At 38.0% G+C, this 22264-nt stretch overlaps 1 protein-coding gene across 1 annotated transcript in view; it reads right to left on the bottom strand.

Annotated features, from left to right (window-relative positions):
* Itgb3bp (integrin subunit beta 3 binding protein) overlaps positions 1-22264 on the bottom strand; it is a 53967-nt gene that overhangs the window by 12501 nt on the left and 19202 nt on the right. Inside the window, exons 3-6 of the mRNA XM_057784358.1 lie at positions 14934-15069; positions 11604-11670; positions 3741-3819; positions 2924-3017 (exon numbers count right to left, since the gene is read on the bottom strand). Of these exons, the coding sequence (XP_057640341.1) occupies positions 2924-3017; positions 3741-3819; positions 11604-11670; positions 14934-15069 (376 nt within the window). The remainder of the gene's footprint in view (positions 1-2923; positions 3018-3740; positions 3820-11603; positions 11671-14933; positions 15070-22264) is intronic.

The raw sequence follows: 22264 nt of genomic DNA, 5'->3' as shown, positions 1-22264 counted from the left end.
TCTTTCACTTCCTTGGTCAGAGTTACCCCAAGATATTTTATGCTATTTGTGGCTATCGTGAAAGGTGATGCTTCTCTGAATTCCCTCTCTGCATCCTTATCCTTAGTGTATAGGAAGGCAACTGACTTTTTGGAGTTGATCTTGTATCCTGCCACATCACTAAAGGAGTTTATCAGCTGTAGGAGTTCTTTGGTAGAGTTTTGGGGTCGCTTATGTATACTATCATATCATCTGTAAATAACGACAGTTTAACTTCTTCCTTTCCAATTCGAATCCCCTTGATCCCCTTATGTTGTCTTATTGCTATTGCTAGAACTTCAAGCACTATATTGAAGAGGTATGGAGAGAGTGGACAGCCTTGTCATGTTCCTGATTTTAGTGGGATGGCTTAGAGTATCTCTCCATTTAATTTGATGTTAGCTGTCGGCTTGCTGTAAATAGCTTTTATTATATTTAGGTATGACCCTTGTATCCCTACTCTCTCTATGACCTTTATCATAAAGGGATGTTGAATTTTGTCAAATGCTTTTTCAGCATCTAATGAAATGATCATATGGTTTTTTTCTTTCAGTTTATTTATATGATGGATTACATTGATAGATTTGCATATGTTGAACCAGCCCTGCATCTCTGGGATGAAGCCTACTTGATCATAATGGATAATTTTTCTAATGTGTTCTTGGATTCAGTTTGTCAGTATTTTATTGAGAATTATCTATCACCATGTACAAAACTCAAGTCCAAATGGATTAAAGACCTTAATATCAGTCTGAACACACTGAAGCTGATAGAAGAGAAAGTGGGAAGTAATCTACAACATATGGGCACAGGAGACCACTTCCTACATATAACCCCAGCAGCACAGACATTAAGGGCAACATTGAATAAATGGGACCTCCTGAAACTGAGAAGTTTCTGTAAAGCAAAGGACACTGTCACTAAGACAAAAAGGCAACCCACTGACTGGGAGAAGATCTTCACCAACCCCGCAACAGACAAAGGTCTGATCTCCAAAATATATAAAGAACTCAAGAAACTAGACGTTAAAATGCTAATTAACCCAATTAAAAAATGGGGCACTGAACTGAACAGAGAATTCTCAACAGAAGAAGTTCAAATGGCCAAAAGACACTTAAGGTTATGCTCAACCTCCTTAGCAATCAGGGAAATGCAAATCAAAACAACTTTGAGATACCATCTTACACCTGTCAGAATGGCTAAAATCAAAAACACCAACGATAGCCTTTGCTGGAGAGGATGTGGAGTAAGGGGAACATTCATCCATTGCTGGTGGGAATGCAAACTTGTGCAACCACTATGGAAAGCAGTGTGGCCGTTTCTCAGGAAATTTTGGATCAACCTACCCCAGGACCCAGCAATACCACTCTTGGGAATATACCCAAGAGATGCCCTATCATACTACAAAAGTATTTGTTCAACTATGTTCATAGCAGCATTATTTGTAATAGCCAGAACCTGGAAACAACCTAGATGCCCTTCCATGGAAGAATGGATGAAGAAAGTATGGAATATATACATATTAGAGTACTACTACTGAGCGGTAAAAAACAATGACTTCTTGAATTTTGCATGCAAATGGATGGAAATAGAAAACATGATCCTAAGTGAGGTAACCCAGACCCAAAAAGATGAACATGGGATGTACTCACTCATAATTGGTTTTTAGCCATAAATATAGGACAGTGAGCCTATAATTCGCGATCCTAGAGAAGCTAAATAAGAAGTTGAACCCAAAGAAAAACATATAGTTAGCCCACTGGATATTGGAAGTAGTCAAGATTGCTGGGCAAAAATTTGGGAACTGGGGGTGGGGTGGGATGGGGGAAAGGGGAGACGGGGAGAGAAAAGTGAGAAGGGGAGGATAGAGAGAACTTGGGGGAATGGGATGGTTGGGATAATGGAAGGTTGGATATGGGAGCAGGGAAGTATATATCTTAATTAAGAGAGCCATTTTAGGGTTGGCAAGAGCCTTGACTCTAGAGGGGTTCCCAGGGTTTCAGAGAGATGTACCCAACTAGGTCCTTGGGCAGCTGAGGAGAGAGAGCCTGAAATGGCCTGATCCTATAACCATACTAATGAATATCTTGCATATCACCATAGAACCTTCATCTGGTGATGGATGGAGATAGAGACAGAGACCCACATTGGAGCAATGGGCTGAGTTCTCAAGGTTCAAATGAGGAATAGAAGGAGGGAGAACATGAGAAAGGAAGTCAAGACCGCAAGGGGGACACCACCCACTGAGACGGTGGGACTGATCTATTAGGAGATCACCAAGGCCAGCTGGACTGGGACTGAAAATGCATGGGATAAAACCGGACTCACTGAATATGGTGGACAATGAGGGCTGCTGAGAAGCCAAGGACAATGGCACTGAGTTTTGACCCTACTGCATATACTGGCTTTGTGGGAGCCTAGCCAGTTTGGATGCTCACCTTCCTAGACCCGGATGGAGGGGGGAGGACCTTGGACTTCCCACAGTGCAGGGAACCCTGACTGCTCTTTGGACTGGAGAGGGAGGGGGAGAGGAGTTGGGGGGGAGGGGGAGGGAAAAGGGAGGTGAGGAGGAGGCAGAAATTTTTAATTAAAAAAATTAATAATAATAAAAAATTGAAAAGCCATACATTTTCAGAAGATAGAAATACAATTTAATGGAACATGTAAAAGAATCAGAGTACAAAATCAGCATTTGCTTCTATTCACCATGCACTTGGGTAAAAAGACAATGTTGGCCACTAAAAAAGTTTTGTGAACACTGAAAAGAGATTTATTTTGTTGAACAAATTGTATTGGTCCAATTCCCATGAAATACATTTGTAGTCAATATTTTGCATAGTTTCATGTCTTGAATTAAAGGAATAAAAATATCTGAAAGTACAAAAAATACATTAATCTTTCTTACTTAGTGTTCTAGTTTTCTCTACTTCATTTTTTAAGGAACATGGGACCAGGGTAACACCAATGAGATCTTCAAGTCGTCTGTTGTTCTTCAAAGCCTAAAAGAAAACTATTTTTAGTGTGTTGAGTAAGTTCTCTACAACTAAGAGGTTATTTATAAACAAAATACAATACACTGCAGTCTTTATTTAAAAAAATCTTAAATTAGGAAATTTGATCTTTCCTGGTAAGTCAAGTGTAACAAGCCCTATAGAGGCTGTAAGGTTTGAGACAGGATTTCTCTACGTAGTCTTAGCTGACCTGAAACTCAATATATAGACCAGGCTGGTCTTGAACTCTAGAGATCTGCCAGCCTTTGCCTCCTGAATGCTGGCATTAAGGGAATATATCACTATGCTCAATTAAGAGCAGGCTTTTAAAAATTATTATTATTAAGAGACTTAATTTAAACATGCCAGATGTGGTGGCACATGCCTTTAATTCTAGCACTTGCGAGGCAGAAGTAGGTGAATCTCTGAGTCCAGCCTGGTCTACATAGTTGAGTTTTAGGACAGCCAGAGCTACATAGCGAGACCCTATCTCAAACAAACGAAAATCCCAAAACCTTTTTAAACATATACACAAAATTACTTTTAAATGTGAAAATGCCAGCTATTACTAAAATATTACAGTTAATCGTTATGTACTATAACCAGGGAGATTCCCATGAAAAATAAATTATATACCCTGCAAACTCGTGACTAGACATACAAGGCTTCTTTTTTATCCTTTTCAAAATGGACAGCAGAGGTCTGAAAATTACATGTGAGAAAAGTGCAAACCTGTATACTACTTAAATTCTTCATTATCTCCATGGTGTTTTCTGCTGATCTCTCAATTTTAGATAGCAACACCATGAATCTAGGAAGGAACAGACAAGCATAGTTACTAAGAATAAGCATGGAAATATGTCAGGTCCCAGGGTTGTAATTCTATTCCTAGAGACACACGCTGTTCTCTAGCCCTTTCTTCACGTGTCAAAGAGCTAACATATGGAAATGTTCTCCCCTTGTTTTGGCATTCCTTTATAAGCACAACACACATTATTAACCACCCTCTCAGCACCTACTCACCCAGCTTCCATTCCCACCCATCAGTGCGAGGGGAGATATAGCCACCTCTTTCCTTTCCATACATCCTTTTTACGTTAATATTCCATTGTTCACTTACCATGGTTGAGACTGCAGGGCAGTGCTATCTAGGAACTTAAAATAATAGCTTGCAGAGTTCAGTGTGAAAAAGATACAAAAGCAATCTCTTAAATTTGAACTAACAGGGAAAAGCTACTTCCTTGTGATCATGTTACTCATTAGTAGGTTGGAATTTTTCCTCCTTAGGATTTAAACTTTATTTTTGTAAGTCTGAATCACCAGTTTCAACCTGTTTGTTGGGATCCCTTTGGGAGTCGCATATCAGACATCCTTCATATCAGATATTTAGCTCAAACTAGCAAAATTACAGTTATGAAGTAGCAATGAAATAATTTTATGGTTGGGGTCAGCACAGCATGAAGAAGTGTCTGAAAGCAGCATTAGGAAGGTTGAGAACCACGGGTTTTAAATGATGCTTTCTTTACTTAACATAACAAGCTTTTTGGGAAGGGGAGGTTTTTTTCCTTCTTCTTTTTTCTCTTTCTTTCTTTCTTTCTTTCTTTCTTTCTTTCTTTCTTTCTTTCTTTCTTTCTTTCTTTCTTTCTTTCTTGAGAAAGAATGCCAAAGTGTAACTCTGGTTGGCTTGGAAACAGCTATGTAGCCCAGGCTGTTCTCATATATCTAGCAATTCTCTTGCTTCTGCTTCTAGAGTGCTGGGATTATGGGCATGGACCACTACAACTGCTTAACTTCTGAGGGATGCACACACCAAAAATGGATAATTTCAAGGGCTGAACAATATTCTATCAAATAAACAAGCCAGGGATGACTTAATCATTGTTGCAATTTCAGGTTGTATTCTAATTTTAAGATCTCATCATCTAAGAATACATCTCCAGAGACGTAACAGAAACGTAAGTCACACATATACTTTTCAAGTAGCTGCATTAAAAGGAATGAAAAGAAATAGTTAAAATTTAATAACATTATTTAGCTTAAGATATTCAAAGAATTATTATTTAAACATAAAATAATATAAAAATTCCTGAGATATTTTTGTAGTTTTCTGATGGAGGAGTTAATTGCATTGGTTAATAAAGAAACTGCCTTGGCCCATTTGATAGGCCAGCCCTTAGGTGGGTGGAGTAAACAGAACAGAATGCTGGGAAGAAGGGAAGTGAGCTCAGACGCTATGCCTCTCCTCTCCAAGGCAGACGCAATGAAGCTCCAGCCCAAGATGGATGTACACTAGAATCTTCCTGGTGGGTCACCACCTTGTGGTGCTATACACATTAATGGAGGTAGGTTGATAAGGATGTGAGAGTTGGCCAGTAGGAGGCTGGAGCTAATAGGCCAAGCAGTGTTTATATGAATACAGTTTGTGTGTTGTTATTTCGGGGCATAAGCTAGCCAGGCGGCCGGGAGCCGGGTGGCAGGAATGCTGCCCGCAGCTCCTTCTACAGTTTTCAAGTCTGATGTATATTTATACTGAAACATCTCATTCAGACTAGCCACACTTCAAATGAATTTTAGCTACATGACTGAATCACCCTTAGGTCAAGGAAGAAAAAATTAAAGACTTCCTAGAATTCAATAAAAATGAATGTACAACATACACAAACTTATGGGACACCATGAAAGCAGTTCATAGCACTAAGTGCCCACATAAAAAAAGAGAAATCTCATACAGCAACTTAACAGCACACTTGAAAGCTCTAAAACAAAAAGAAGCAGACTTGGGGCTGGAGAGATGGCTCAGCGGTTAAGAGCACTGCTTGCTCTTCCAAAGGTCCCGAGTTCAATTCCCAGCAACCACATGGTGGCTCACAACCATCTGTAAGGAGGTCTGGTGCCCTCTTCTGACCTGCAGACATACATATAGACAGAATATTGTATACATAATAAATAAATAAATATTTAAAAAAAAAAAAAGAAGCAGACTTACCCAGGATGAGTAAATGACAGGAAATAATCAAATTCAGGGTCAAAATCAATAAAATAGGAACAAGGAAAACAATACAAAGAAGCAGTGAAACAAAGAGCTGGTTCTTAAAGAAAATCAACAAGATAGACAAATCCTTATCCAAACTAACCAAAAGGCAGAGAGAGAACATCTAAATTAACAAAATCAGAAATGAAAAGGGGGACAAAGCAACAGACACTGAGGAAATCTAAAGAATCATTAGGTCATCCTTTGAAAACCTGTACTCCACAAAATTGGAAAATCTAAAAGGAATGGATAATTTTCTGGATAGATAGACATACCAAAATTAAATCAAGACCAGATAAACTATTTATTTATCTATTGGTTTTTTTGAGACAAGGATTCTCTGTAGTTTTGGAGCCTGTCCTGGAACTAGCTCTTATAGACCAGGTTGGCCTCGAACTCACAAGTGCTGGGATTAAAGGCATGTGCCACCACCACCCAGTTTCAGATAAACAATTTAAATAGACCTATAACTGCTAAGGAACTAGAAGTCATCAAAGGCTCCCCCCCACACACACACAAAAAAAAGCTCAGGGCCAGATGATTTCAGCAAAGAATTTTATCAGAATGTTAAAGAAGAGCTAATACCTATACTCCTCAAATTGTTCCACACAATAGAAACAGAAGGAACATTGCCAAACTCTTTTTATGAGGCTACAGTAACCCTGATTTAAAAAAAAAAAAAACTCAAAGACTCAAGCAAGAAAGAAGATTACAGACCAGTCTCACTCATGACCATATATGCAAAAATACTCAATAAAATAATGGCAAGCTGAGTCCAAGAACACATCAAAAAAATCATCCACCATGATCAAGTCAGCTTCATTCCAGAGATGCAAGGATGGTTCAACATACGAAAATCTATCACAAGAAATTCATGTGAGGGCTGGAGAGATGGCTCAGTGGTTAAGAGCATTGCCTGCTCTTCCAAAGGTCCTGAGTTCAATTCCCGGCAACCACATGGTGGCTCACAACCATCTGTAATGAGGTCTGGTGCCCTCTTCTGACCTGCAGACATACACATAGACAGAATATTGTATACATAATAAATAAATAAATATTAAAAAAAAAAGAAGCCGGGCGGTGGTGGCGCACGCCTTTAATCCCAGCACTTGGGAGGCAGAGGCAGGCGAATCTCTGTGAGTTCGAGACCAGCCTGGTCTACAAGAGCTAGTTCCAGGACAGGCTCCAAAACCACAGAGAAACCCTGTCTCGAAAAACCAAAAAAAAGAGAGAAAAAAAAAAGAAATTCATGTGAATCTTGAATTTCATTCCTCATATTGATTCTAGGAATACAGTATAAAGCTTAACTGCAGTCTCAACCATCTCCAAAACCTCCTATCCACGTACAAGGAATTTCTTTTAGGCAGCGCTCTCATCCAGAAAATGGGGAGTTGTTCTTGTAGTTTATTATCTTTTATAGTCAAGAGAAGATTTCTGTGCTCTCTTAAGTGCTATTGTGAATTCTATATTTGTGTGGTAATTTTTACAATAAGGAAATAAATTTATAAATGAAAAAACCCAAAAATCTGTCATTGTAATCTACCATATAAATAAACTGAAAGAAAAAAAAAACATATGATCATCTCATTAGTTGCTGAAAAAGCCTCTGATAAAATATAACACCCCTTCATGATAAAGGTCTTGGAGAGATCAGGGATACAAGCAATGTATCTAAATACGATAAAAGCAATATACAGCAAGCCAACAGTCAACAAAAAATTATATGGAGAGAAACTCAAAGTGATTCCACTAAAATCAGGAATAAGACAAGGCTGTCCACTCTCTCCATATCTATTCAATATACTACTGTAAGTTCTAGCTAGAGCAATAAGACAACAAAAGGAGAACAAGGGGATACAAACTGGAAAGGAAGATGTCAAACTTTTGCTTCTTGCAGATGATATGATTATATACATAAGTGACCCCAAAAATTCTACCAGGGGCCGGGCGGTGGAGGCGCATGCCTTTAATTCCAGCACTCGGGAGGCAGAGGCAGGCGGATTTCTGTGAGTTCGAGGCCAGCCTGGTCTACAAAGGGAGTTCCAGGACAGGCTCCAAAGTTACAGAGAAACCCTGTCTCAAAAAACCAAAAAAAAAAAAAAAAAAAAAAAAAAAAAAATTCTACCAGGGAACTCCTTCAGCAGATAACCACATTCAGTAATGTAGCAGGATACAACGTCAACTAAAAAAAAAAAATCAGTAGCCCTACTATATACAAATGATAAAAGGACTGAGAAAGAAATCAGAGAAACATCATCCTTTATAATAGCCACAAAAAACATAAAATTTCTTGGGTGGGGTAACGTTAAACAAAGAAGTGAAAGACCTGTTTGACAAGAACTTTAAGTCTTTGAAGAAAGAAACTGAAAAAAATACCAAAAAATGGAAAGATTTCCCATGATCTTGGATAGGGATGATCAACATAATAAAATGGCAATCTTACCAAAAGCAATCTACAGATTCAATGCAATCTTCATCAAAACCCCAACACAATTCTTCACAGACCTCGAAAGAATAATACTCAACTTCATATGGAAAAACAAAAAACCCAGGATAGCCAAAATAATCCTGTACAGTAAAGGAACTTTCAGATGCATCACTATCCCTGACTTCAAGCTCTACTATAGAGTTATAGTAATGAAAACAGCTTGCTCTTGGCATAAAAACAGACAGGTGGACCAATGGAATTGAATCAAAGACCCTGATATTTACCCAAACACTTATGAACACCTGATTTTCGACAAAGAAGCTAAAATTATACAATGGAAAAAATAAAGCATCTTTAACAAATGGTGCTGACATAACTGGATGTAAAACAATGCAAATAGATCCGTATCTATCCCCATGTACAAAACTCAAGTCCAAACGGATCAAACACCTTAACATAAATTCAGTCACATGAACCTCATAGAAGGAAAAGTTGAAAGTAGCTTTGAGCATATGGGTACAGGAGACCACTTCCTAAATATAACATCAGTAACATAGACACTGAGAGAAACAATTAATAAATGGGACCTCCTGAAACTGAGAAGCTTCTGTAAGGCAAAGGACACAGTCAACAAGACAAAACAGCAGCCTACTGAATGGGAAAAGATCTTCACCAACCCCACATTGGACAGAGGACTGACTGATCTCCAAAATATATAAAGAACTCAAAAATCTAGATATTAAAATACCAAAAAAATCCAATTAAAAATAAGGTACAGATCTAAACAGAGAATTATCAACAGAAGAATCTCAAATGGCCGAAAGATACTTAAGAAATTGCTCAACATCCTTAGCCATCAGGGAAAGGCAAATCAAAACAACTCTGAGATACCATCTTACACCAGTCAGATAAAAAACACCAATGATAGCTTATGCTGAAAGGATGTGGAGTAAGGGGAACACTCATCCATCACTAGTGAGAATGCAAACTTGTACAGCCACTTTGGAAATCAGTATGGCGGTTTCTCAGAAAACTGGGAATCAATCTACCTCAAGACCCAGCAATACCACTCTTGGGAACATATCCAAAGGATGCTCAATCATACCACAAGGACATTTGCTTAACTATGTGCATAGCAGCATATTTGTAATAGTCAGAACCTGGAAACAACCTAGATGCCCCTCAACTGAAGAATGGACAAAGAAAACGTGGTACACACAATGACGTACTAATCAACAGTAATAAAACAATTACATCCTGAAATTTGCATGTGAATGGATGAACTAGAAAAAAACTATACTGAGTGAGGTAACAGACCTAGAGAGATAAACACAGTAAATACTCACACATAAGTAGATATTAGACATAAAGTAAAGGATAACCAGACTGTAGTCCAGAACCCCAGAGAATCTAGATAACAATGACAGACATACATGGATTCCCCTGGGAAGGGGAAATAGACAAGATCTCCTGAGGAAACTGGGAGTGTGGGGGTGGGGAGTAGAAGGAAGTATGGGAGGAGAAGAGGGTGAGAAATGGGGAGAGAGGAGGAGAACATGAGGGAATGGGAGAGTTGAGATGGGGAAAGGATAGAGAAGGGAAGCAAGGAAAGAGATATCTTGATTGTGGGAACCATTATGGGGCTAGCGTGAAACCTGGAACCAGAGAAATTCTCAGGAATCTACAGGATGACCCCAGCTAAAACCCTTAGCAATAGTGGAAAGGGTGCCTGAACTGGCCTTCCCCTGTAGTCAGATTGATGACTACCTTAATAGAGCCTTTATCCAGCAACTGGTGGAAGCAGATGCAGAGATCTACAGCTAAGGTTTGGGCCAAGCTTCCAGAGATCAAAGAGAGGGAGGAGCAATAATATGAACAAAGGGGTCAAGATGATGATGGGGATACCCACAGAGACAGCTGAGCTGAGCTAGTAGGAACTCACTGACTCCAGACTGACAACAGGGGAACCTGCATAGGACCAAACTAGGCCCTCTGAATGTGGGTGACAGTTGTGTGGCTTGGGCAGTCTGTAGGGCCACTGCAGTGGAACTAGGATTTATCCCTAGTGCTTGAACTGGTTTTTGGAACCCATTCTTTTTGGAGGGATACCTTGCTCAGCCTAAATATAGGGGGAAGGGCCTTGGTTATGCCTCAAAGTGATTTGTCAGACTTTGTTGACTCCCCATGGAAAGCCTCACCCTCTCTGAGCAATGGGTGGGGAATGGGGTGGGAGGAAGTGGGGGGAGAGGATGGGAGGGAGTGGGAACTGTAAAATAAGAAAAGATTGTTTAAATAAATAAATTTTATAAAATGAAAGAAAAAAAGAAAGGAGGTCACTGGTTACTTTGCCACCACTTCTCTGATCAATCAGGTTCTTATCCCATTTCTGACTCCTGAGTGTTTATTGATAAAGAATAATTAGATAAACGCTTCAGAGTTCCCTATAAATGATTTAGGAAACATGTTCAATATAACTCATTTCTAAATTGAGGACATATTAACTTACAACATAAGACTATGAGCTCTAAGTGGGTTGAAACTTCACTTTACATCCTATGGTATAGCATGCAGAAATCACTTCGTAGATGAGGAGAGCATATGAGCCACTTTGCAAATTCAACTCCCTTGATAATTCAATCATTCCAGGTTGACATACATAAATAGTATTTCTAGGATACACAGAATTTCTGCAAAAAATACTTTCACTCAAAGGTACTGGTGGTGAACTGGGCTGGGTGTTGGCGTCCACCCTGGGCTGAGGCGAGCCCTCCTCACCCTCTCCCTCCATGCTTGTGCCAATCTGTTCCCTTTCTATCCAGGTGACTGTTAAATGGAGATTTTCTTATTAGTTTTACCCCAAATTGGTTTATATACACCAGCCTAGACCTAGGCTTAATCAGTATTAAAATGAATGCATTATACACTCCCGCTACATAGCCACTGCAAGACACCACAACTGCTTTCCTTAACAGCAAAGAGTTAAGAAGAGAAGCATATAAAATAAATAAATGTTTAGATAGAATAATTCAGCCCAGTTATAAACTACTAACTTACAAAAAAATAAAGGATTCATTTAAAAACAGTCAAGTTTTTCCCGAGTATGATTCAATGACCGTAACTTTAAAGCCAAGCTTACTCATCACTGTCTTTTGCTGTGGATTCCTCTCTTGCAGGTGAGCTGAGGTTATTCTGCTTTGTCTTTCCTACATGAGTGTAACAAAGAGAAGAACACAATGTTAAAGAGGTGATTGGCCAAATTTTAATTGACTGAATTGACAAATTTTAGCTACCTGTAATTTCAGCACCTGAAAGACTGAATTAGAAGGCCTGAGACTGGCCTGGTAAGCATCACCTGACTCAGCTTAGAAAACAAGCACACAACAAAGCTGAATTTAGACTGCTGGATATTAAACAGGAAGGGGAAAAACAGAAGGGTGGTAAGAAAAAGAAAGTATTTTGTTTCATTTTTTCATTTTCTTTCTTTAAAAAAAAATCTTGACCAAAAGTTAATTTCTTGAATTTTGTACTATACTGAGTATATTCAGTAAAGTATACTCCAAAATCAAATAATAAAATTGCTTCCTTAACTTGTAATTCATTTCCCCATTTTATCCCCAGAAGCCAGTGGCAGCCTAGATTATTTTACTAGAATTTTTATCAAGTGTCCAATGCTTTTCTAAATATTTGTATTATTGCATAATAATTAACCATATATTAGCCAATATGTGGGTCAATAAAAATCTTGGTTTTCTTAGCTCTTTAAGTACTTTTCAATTGCTAAATAGGACTTTAAATATCTCTCCAAATAACATTTTTTAGTTAATCGTTCTCTTCTCTTCATTCCATTCTACTTAAAAAGTAAACACAATACGCGCCTGGCTTGGTGGTGAATACCTTTAATCCCAGCACTCAGGAAGCAGAGGCCGGTGGCTGAGTTCAAGGCCAGCCTTGTCTACAGAGTGTGTTCCAGGCAACCATGGCTACACAAACAAAACCCTCCCAGAAAAACAAAACAAAACACAAACAAGCAAAAAGAGGGAACACAGCATATATTGAAGGACAATGGAATCATATCAGCATTTTTCTTTCTAGATTACATACACATGTTTTAACAATTGTGCTCTTGACTTTTTTTTAACACAACTTTACAAAACACTGATTATAAGTGTGTTATCACTGACTCTACACTGCGTTCAGAACTGTTTTTAAAGGTTCTGGCAGGAATTTAGGGAGCCTTTTCCTTACCTAAGGAAAACAGCCTTCAGTGGATAAGACTTGAAAGCACAATTATTGGTGATGATGACAATGGTTAACATATGGCACTTATTAGGGCCAGCTACTGTTTTAAAGAAGCTACACAAAATAATTCATCTAAGCTGGGTATGGTGGTGCATGCCTGTAATCCCGTACTTCTGAGGTGGGGGCAAGAGGACCAAAGAGTCAAAGTCAGCACGGGCTCAGCATGACCAAGATGACAAAGGTGCTAAAACATGGAAGAAAAATGGTACTTGATGGATGAATGGCTTTTAAAACCCCAATAAGGGTTTCCAGGGTTCAGATGATGGTTCAGTGTCATACAACTCTGATGATGTGAGTTCGGTCTCAGGAGTGTGTGGGGGTGCACATGTGTAACCTCCATACTTACAGGAGATAGGAGGCAGAAAGAGGAGATTGCTCTGAAACTCACAGGTCAGCTAGCTCAGAGAACACACCCAGCAGCAGAAACAAGTGAAACAAGATGGAAGGTGAGACTTGACACTCAAAATTGCCCTCTGACCTCCACATTCGATCTGTGAGACTTGAACACAACATGCAAAATCCAAGTATAAGGATTTGGGGTTTATTATCAAGTATAATGAGGAGCAAGTAGAAATAAATTGTTTTCTAAATGTTATTTAAATTTCCTGTTCAAGTTTGAACAATATTTTAAAAGGGGGAAATAGAAAAGGAGGTCATGACCTCATCTGAATTTTAAATTACTTTGTTTTATTTTATAACTTGGGACTTATGATATCAGATAATGATTAGGCTTTTTTATTTCTAAAACATTCAGAAGACATATTAGTATTGAGAGTATGATTACAAATGATGTGAATTAATTCAGGACCTTAACAAAGTTTTATATGTGATATGTGTGTATATGAGTACACACATATACTCATACATACATATCGATCAGAGTAAATTAAACACATATGTCCACTTTAATTAATAACCAAAGTGAACCAGTAATCACCACATAAGTCAAAAAGTAGAATATTGCCAGCACCTCAGAAACCCTTGCAGTTTGACTTTTTTATAAAAGAGCATACTTAGCACCTATAATGTGACAATTACCCATATAAATGTCAAGTGAAATCATGTGACCAATCTTTTTATGGGCAAAAGGAATGTTCCCTTAAGTCCTTACTTAATTTCAATATGGAAATTGAGTATGCATCAATTTAACATCTACTGAGATTTTCATACAGAGATATGCAATCTCTAAGCTATTATTTTTAATTAAGAAGCTATATCAGGTATATAAAACTATAGAACTTGAGAGAAATGTATAGATTTTCATAAGTTTTGTGGAAACAAACATAATATTAATAGCTTTAGGATAAAACACTTGATTAAACTAAAATTAAAGACACTCAATAGCTTAATATCTAAATACCTTAATATCTTAGGTAAAATGAAGACAATTTCTTTATACATTCTAGTATATGCTTAACATCCAATAAATGTTAAACAATAAAATATAAATTAGGCTAGCCACAGCATAAATACATTTTATTAAATTTGAGCTTATTTAAAATTTTATATTACAGAAAATGACATCACCGATTCATGACCTTTTACAATATAAAAAAACTAAGCATATGAAATTGAGACTTGTGCCTTCAAATATAGATTTTAGCAGTAAACTACTAGAGAATAACAAATATAAATGTCAGAATTAAATGAAGAATATTTTAAAATAATTTTACATAAAAATTAGGTTATTCTATATGGAAAAATGTTATGGCTGAAATACAATAAGTGTAAACTATGTCAACATATAGTAAATGTGGGTAAAGCTAAATGGACAATACGGATAAGAATAACATTTAGAAGTACCCTCTTAACTGCAGCGTGGCAACACCTGAGTTATATGCCCTTTAATTTATGCACATGATGGATAGCTTGTTAAGGGCATATCTGTAACCATTATAATTGATAGTAGCTGAAGGCAGTCAGGCCATAACTTCTGTTTAATGGATGGAATAGTAAGGGAACAGCAGCAGCATTTTTAAAATAAGTGCCTACAAAGTTTACATTTATGTCCAAAGTAACATTTACACTCTAGCCTTTTCTATGTTAAATTCCTTAAGAAGAGAGAAAAACCAGTTGCAACAAGAGCTATATATTACTAAATCAAAATCTTGATTTAACCAATAACTAGAAGAATCTTACCATAAGTGAAAAAGAATGTTCAACTAACCATTTGATGGTCCGTTTCCGCACTCTTGTTCTTTGGGGGTTGTGGGAGAAGAAAATGGGCTCATTTGATAAGTTCCAGTTGTTGGAGAGTAAGTTGTAATACTTTTCTTCCTTCTGTATTTTGAAGGACTAAATGACTAGAAATAAATAATAATTTTGAAGAGAAGTACTTACATTTAGTTAGAGATCTTTGAAAATACTTTAAGTAACTGAGGAAAATGCAAATTAATACAACTTTCCTTGCTCTTTCTTTCAGGTGTTGAATGTATTTATCACCTTCAAAGTGAACATTATTCCTCTCAAATGAGGTAGATATTTCAGATCCCTACAATAATTCGGGCATCTCAATTTGACATTTATGAAAATTTGACATGAAACATTACTAACTGCTGCTATGTATTCCAACGGTTAGAGATGAGCACTCTGGCCAGCAAATTCTCACTGCTAATATGCAATATATAATGTAGAGTGTAATTATGGAGCCAGACCAGGAAACTCTCAGCAGTGCTTGTTACTAAAGCCCACAGGAAATTCTAGGAAAGCTCGGTGCTCTCCTCAGCTTACCCACAGTCTTCCGTCAGTGTTCTGTCTTAAGGTCTGTGACTTGTACCCTCTGGAGCACTTGCCTGAACTACGCAACTTCCTGCAGCTTCCTCCTTTATATTCTTCTAAGTGGTATGCATTGCCATAATACTGCGCACTTTTGTCTAATCCATCAGAATTTGTTCCTGAAAATTAATATATTTTTGTATGCTAGAGAACAAAAACATGTACAAGGGATGACTTAAAAGGAAAAGCTGGTCCTTCTGCTCTACTCAATATACTCATTTGTTCACCTACAATTTCTATTAGTCGATTATGAACATGTGGGTCTCAAATCAGTCTACTATCTTAGCTTGAAATGTTATCTCTTATCTTCCCCAAGATTACTCTTTCTTTAGTGTTGGTCTCCAACTCATCATCTGCTTTCTCTAAATATCTGCTATCACACTATTGTTTGTTCCTAGATTCCTCGAAGCCTTGTTTTCTATGGGGGTTACTGATTATCACCTAACTAATGTGTCTAAGGAAACATAATGAGGGACTAGGAAGCTAAATCAGCACAAGACCTGAGTTCAGATCTCCAGAATCTATATGAAGGCAGATGAATAAAAACCATCTGTAATGCCAGCACTCTTATGATAAGATGGTGGATGGAGACACAAGGACCCTGCATAAGAACCTAAGTTCAGATTCCCATAGTCCACAGAAAGCCAGACCTGACAGCACAAGTCTGTCACCCTACTTCTTCCCTAGCAAGATGGACGGTAGAGATAGCAGAATCTCTGTGGGTCAGCTAGGCTGCCAAACAGTCACCTAAGGGAATTAGTCTCAAGCAAGGTAGTATGTTGTGGCACATTACTTTAATTATGTAAAGATGTGTTGTATTTGTTTATCTAGTAAAGATGTGCTGCATTTTTTTTTTTTACCCTGCCTGCCTAAGGCACCTGATTGGTTTAATAAAAAGCTGAATGGCCAAGAGCTAGGCAGTAGAGGTATAGGTGGGACTGGCAGACAGAGAAAGTAAGTAGGAAGAGGAATCGAGGCTTGAGAGAAGAAAGAATGAGGAAAAAAATGCATCCACAGCTCCGTTACCTTTAAAAGTAACCTTGGTATTTGTTCTAGAAACTATGGGATCAAAAATTTTTATAGTTAACCTTTTAAATGATATATATTTGTATGAGTGGAACAAGAGGCATTTATTTCCTATATCCACAATAGCCAAAATTGTTACAGTATCTTTAAAAAAATATCCAACACTTGTACCATTCTATCTCTAATGCAGTCCTTCCATCGGGATGAAAGGGTTCTAAGTCTCTTTACCAGTAGTTACCATTACCTCTTCATCTTAAGTTTTCACCTGTTTGTATGTATTCAGTCATAAACTATGACATTTCCCCAAGCTCTAGTCATCTTCTCCAAGAATTTATTGCCTAGAATGATTTCACTGTGTATGTACAAGGAATGAAAGTTACTGCCCTATTGTACATTTATGTCCATCTGTTTTCCTATTTTCACCAAAAATTATTTTATTCAATTGCCAAATGTCTAAACACTGCAACTGTGGATAATATATTTCTTCTTGAAAACAATTTTATAGCTTTCAGGAAAACTCCCCCTCCCCAATCTCTGTGTTTCATACCAGAATTTCCTCCTCTCCTCTCCCCTCTTCTCAGTCACTTCTGTTCCTTAAAGGGAAAATGTTTATAACTACCACACACAGAGAGGAAACTAAAACTCTCCTTTTGCCTACTCTCTAACTGGGACTTCCTCCAGCAATCACACATCTTAGTATATTGGCATATCGTGTGCATAAACTTCCCCAAATGCTTCTTTTCCTCAGTTTCACCACGATCTTCTAATTTTTAACCCGTTAAGATTCAGAAAAAGCAATCCTAGGATCCTAAGAACTCCATTCTGCCTTCCTCCAAGCTCTGAGGGACTTACACATTACCTCTGATAATGGGAAGAGATTGAGAGAGACTGAGTTACTAATTATGAGGTCAGCAAGAAGAGGGTCATTTATTGATCCTCTTAGAAAAAAGGAAAGAAAAGGTGAGAGGGTCAGAGTCAGCTAGAAAAGGTGAGAGGATCAGAGTCAGCTAGAAAAGGTGAGAGGGTCAGAGTCAGCTAGAAAAGACAAGGGATTCAGGATGCAAACAAAATGCAGTAGATGCTAACCCACTTCTATAATAATTTATGCCTGCTTCAGATATTTACTGACACCTTAGAAATATTTAACACTACCATTAAACAAAGACTGTGCTCTAAGATTTAGATTATTATCAGCCCCATTGCTACTACTGTACTTTCCGTTAAGAGGTCAAACCTTTTATCTTAGCAAAACTAGAATTTGAACATAGATCTTTCTGCTAAAAAAAATCAATGCTCTCTCTATAATTTCCAATAGATAAGGCATTTGCCTTTGATTCTCCTCATGAATCGTAGCTTGCTTTGTCACCTTGTTAAAATCATGTTCAACCAAAAAGGTGCCTGCATATTATTGATTTTGTACCTCTTATAAATGGTCTAGAAAGTACTAACTAAGGGTTCTTTTACAGTGAAATATGGGATACAATATTATTATTATGAACTATTAGCTGCTATCACTAGGATACTTAAAACAGGTATTAGAGGTATCCAGATAACCAGAAAAGAGCAGCTGAAGGCAGATCAGTCTTTGGTCTCTTTTCCCTTTTAAAATAGGGTCTTTCTTACTAACCCAGGTTGGTCTTGAACTTATGACCTTCACTCCTCAGTCTCGTCAGTGCTGCAGTGCTGGGATTACAAGTGTATTACCATGCCTCAGCAGATAATTATTATTAAGCTTACTCTGGTTGATAAGGTTATTGGAATGTCCCACCTATGATATAATTATGGCATACTACCAGTACTAGTCTGGAATTTATATTAAGAAACTCCCAAAACTGATTGTGTTGGGGGATTTTCATTTTGGATCTACCATTCTGAGCTGTCATAATGACCACTCTTAATGGTACTAGAGACACTGAGATTTTGTTGTTGCTTTTACAGTAGCTACAGGAAACAAAAGAACTTTGCACTTACTTAGTAATCTTATAGGGATAATAGGGAAAGAATATGAACACACATGTATATAAAGGGAATGGGTGGGCATGCGGCACACACCTTTAATGCAAGCACTGGGAGGCAAAGGTAAGTTGACTTCAAGGAATTAGAGGCCAGTCTGCTGGTCTACATAGTGAGTTTTAGGACAGTCAAGTAAGACCCTGTCTCAATATGTGTGTGTGTGACCAATATATTAGGTGTATTGTGACAGAAACATTCTACCACTCAATAAGGTGTTTAATACATAGGGTACATACACTGTTAAAAAACATTAAATGTGCACCCAAGACCCACACATTTAATTATATATAAACTTAACATTAAAAATTTTAAAGGAAAAAAACCTTTGGCTGAAGAAGATGGTATACTGTACTTATTTATTTTGTTTGTGACACAGGATCTCACTCTGTAGCACAGGCCAGACTGGACTCACCACACAGCTCAGGTCACTTCCAACTCATGGAATTCCTCTTTGCTTCAGTCTGCCCAGCGCTGGGATGAGTGACTGGCACTACCATGACTGACTAGATACATTTCTTTTAAATCTGCATTAATTAGTCTTCTGCAACTTATTTTATTTCTTACAATTATTTACTTAGTTTGTGTGTATGACTTCCAGGAGGTTTTCCTTCTAGCATGGAGATTCCAGACACGGAGCTTAATTCATGAGCCTTAGCTACAAGAACCCTCTGCTGAGCCATCTTGCTGGCCCATCTTCCACAATTTTTTTTTTGTTTTTTGGTTTTTTTTGTTGTTGTTGTTGTTGTTTTTCGAGACAAGGTTTCTCTGTGGCTTTGGAGCCTGTCCTGGAACTAGCTCTTGTAGACCAGACTGGTCTCTACCACAATTTTAAAGAAACTAGACTACCATCTTTAATTTGAAAGGCACTCCAGCACCACAAATAATACATATTACTATACTATTACTATCTCACACTACAATCCTCAGGGAAAGTTTTTTTTTTTAAAAAAAAAAAATATGTCCATGGTTATTTCTTCTTTTTTTTTTAATTGAAAAAAAAATTTTCCCACTTCCTCCTCGCCTCCCATTTCCCTCGCCCTCCTCCCGCCCCTCTCCCCCTCCCCCCACTCCTCTTCTCCTCCCTCTCCAGTCCCAAGAGCAGTCAGGGTTCCCTGCCCTGTGGAAAGTCCAAGGTCCTCCCACCTCCATCCAGGTCTAGGAAGGTGATCATCCAAACTGTCTAGACTCCCACAAAGCCAGAACATGAAGTAGGATCAAAACCCCGTGCCATTCTCCTTGGCCTCTCGTCAGCTCTCATTGTCCGCCATTTTCGGAGTCCGGTTTTATCCCATGCTTTTTCAGTCGCAGTCCAGCTGGCCTTGGTGAGCTCCCAATAGATCAGCCCCACTGTCTCAGTGGTTGGGTGCACCCCTCATGGTCCTGACTTCCTTGTTCATGTTCTCCCTCTTTCTGCTCCTCATTAGAACATTGGGAGCTCAGTCCGGTGCTCCAGTGTGGGTCTCTGTCTCTATCTCCATCCATCGCTAGATGAATGTTCTATGGTGATATGCAAGATATTCATCAGTATGGTTATAGGATAGGTTCTTTTCAGGTTCCCTATCCTCAGAATGGCTAAAATCAAAAACACCAAGGATAGCCTTTGCTGGAGAGGTTGTGGAGAAAGGGGTACCCTCATCCATTGCTGGTGGGACTGCAAACTTGTGCAACCACTTTGGAAATCAGTGTGGCGGTTTCTCAGAAAAATTGGGATCAACCTACCCCTGGACCCAGCAATACCACTCTTGGGAATATACCCAAGAGATGCCCTATCATATGACAAAAGCATTTGTTCAACTATGTTCATAGCAGCATTATTTGTAATAGCCAGAACCTGGAAGCAACCTAGATGTCCTTCAATGGAAGAATGGATGAAGAAAGTGTGGAATATATACACATTAGAGTACTACTCTGCAGTAAAAAACAATGACTTCTCGAATTTTGCATGCAAATGGATGGAAATAGAAAATACTATCCTGAGTGAGGTAACCCAGACCCAAAATGATCATGGGATGTACTCACTCATAATTGGTTTCTAGCCATTGATATGGGCCACTGAGTCCATGGTTATTTCTAATCATACTTTCATAGATCCTTTTATTTTTTTCAGAATGTCACTCAATTTCATTCAATACATTGTTTACTTACTGAAGTATGATTTAAATAAAATGCACAGATCTTAGTTTGACTTGATGAGCTCTGACATCATATACCAATGTGCCTCTACCTGAGCTACGGATGCTCGTCATACATTTCCTTCTGCTCTTTCCTTTAAGTCCAAGAGTGAGATTGGCCTGTAATTCTCTTTCTTGGTTGAGTCTTTGTGTGGTTTTGGTATCAGAGTTACTGTAGCTTCATAGAAGGAATTTGGCAATGACTCTTCTGTTTCTATATTGTGAAATACATTTAGGAGTATAGGTATTAGGTCTTCTTGGAAGTTCTGGTAGAATTCCGCATTGAAACCATCTGGTCCTGGACTTTTTTTGGAAGGGAGGTTTTTGATAACAGCTTCTAATTCTTCGCGACTCACAGGTCTATTTAGGTTGTTTACCTGGTCCTGGTTTAACTTTGGTATATGGTATTCATCTAAAAAAGTGTCCATTTCTTTCACATTTTCCAGTTTTGTGGATACAGGCTTTTGTAGTAAGATCTAATGATTCTCTGAATTTCCTCTGTGTCTGTGGTTATGTCCCCCTTTTCATTTCTGATTTTATTAATTTGCAAATTCTCTCTCTGCCGTTTGATTAGTTTGGATAGGGGTTTATTAATCTTGTTGATTTTCTCCAGGAACCAGCTTTTTGTTTCATTGATTCTTTCAATTGTTTTCTGTGTTTCTATTTTATTGATTTCAGCCCTTAGTTAGATTATTTCCAGTCTTCTACTCCTTCTAGGTGAGTCTGCTTCTTTTTTTTTTCCCAAAGGCAACCACCCTCTAACTCCAAAAACCACATAGTTGCTGCCTCTTGAACTTCAAGTATATGAAGCATACAACTTGTTTATTTGACTTCTTTTGCTTAACATGTTTTTGAGATCACCTATGTTGTTGTGTATGTTAATAGTGCACCATCTCTCATTGTTTGGTGGTATTCCTTTGTTTAAATAGGCCATAGTTTGCTTCTCCAGTTTCTTCTTTCAGTTTGAGAATATTAGGAATTCAGTTATTAAGGGCATTCTTCTACCTGGGTTTTTGTGTATCCATCATTTCTACTTCTTTGGGGATTGCTAGGTTACAGGATAGATATGGGCTTAGCTTTAAATATATACAAATAAGAGTTTGACAACTTCCCAAAATGTGTGCATCACTTTATCTTCCATCAATATCTAAGTTTCAGCTCTCCCCATTTTCACCAGCCTGTTTGCTTGTGTGCTTGCCTTGTCATGCTAGTGATGTTAGAGAAACACGAAATTCTGATTCGCTGTCCTTTACTCTCAGTTCTAGTTGGAGGAATACTCATACTCCTTTGTGGCTTTACACCTGCTCTCTGACAATCAGTGTCTGTGAACTTTTCATATGCTAATTATTTATTGAAACACTTTTTTTTGTTAAGTGTTTTGATGGACCAACCTGGCTCCATTTTAAGATTAAAAGCCACCTTGTTACAAGGTCAAAATAACCCATTCCTGTTTTCTGTAAAACTTAGGTTTGACCAGGTCTTGACCCATTTTCTGGAATTTGACATGTTCCAC

This window comes from Chionomys nivalis, chromosome 11 (assembly GCF_950005125.1).
Source record: "Chionomys nivalis chromosome 11, mChiNiv1.1, whole genome shotgun sequence".
NCBI lineage: Eukaryota > Metazoa > Chordata > Mammalia > Rodentia > Cricetidae > Chionomys > Chionomys nivalis.
This window is presented reverse-complemented; position numbering and strand designations above follow the sequence as displayed.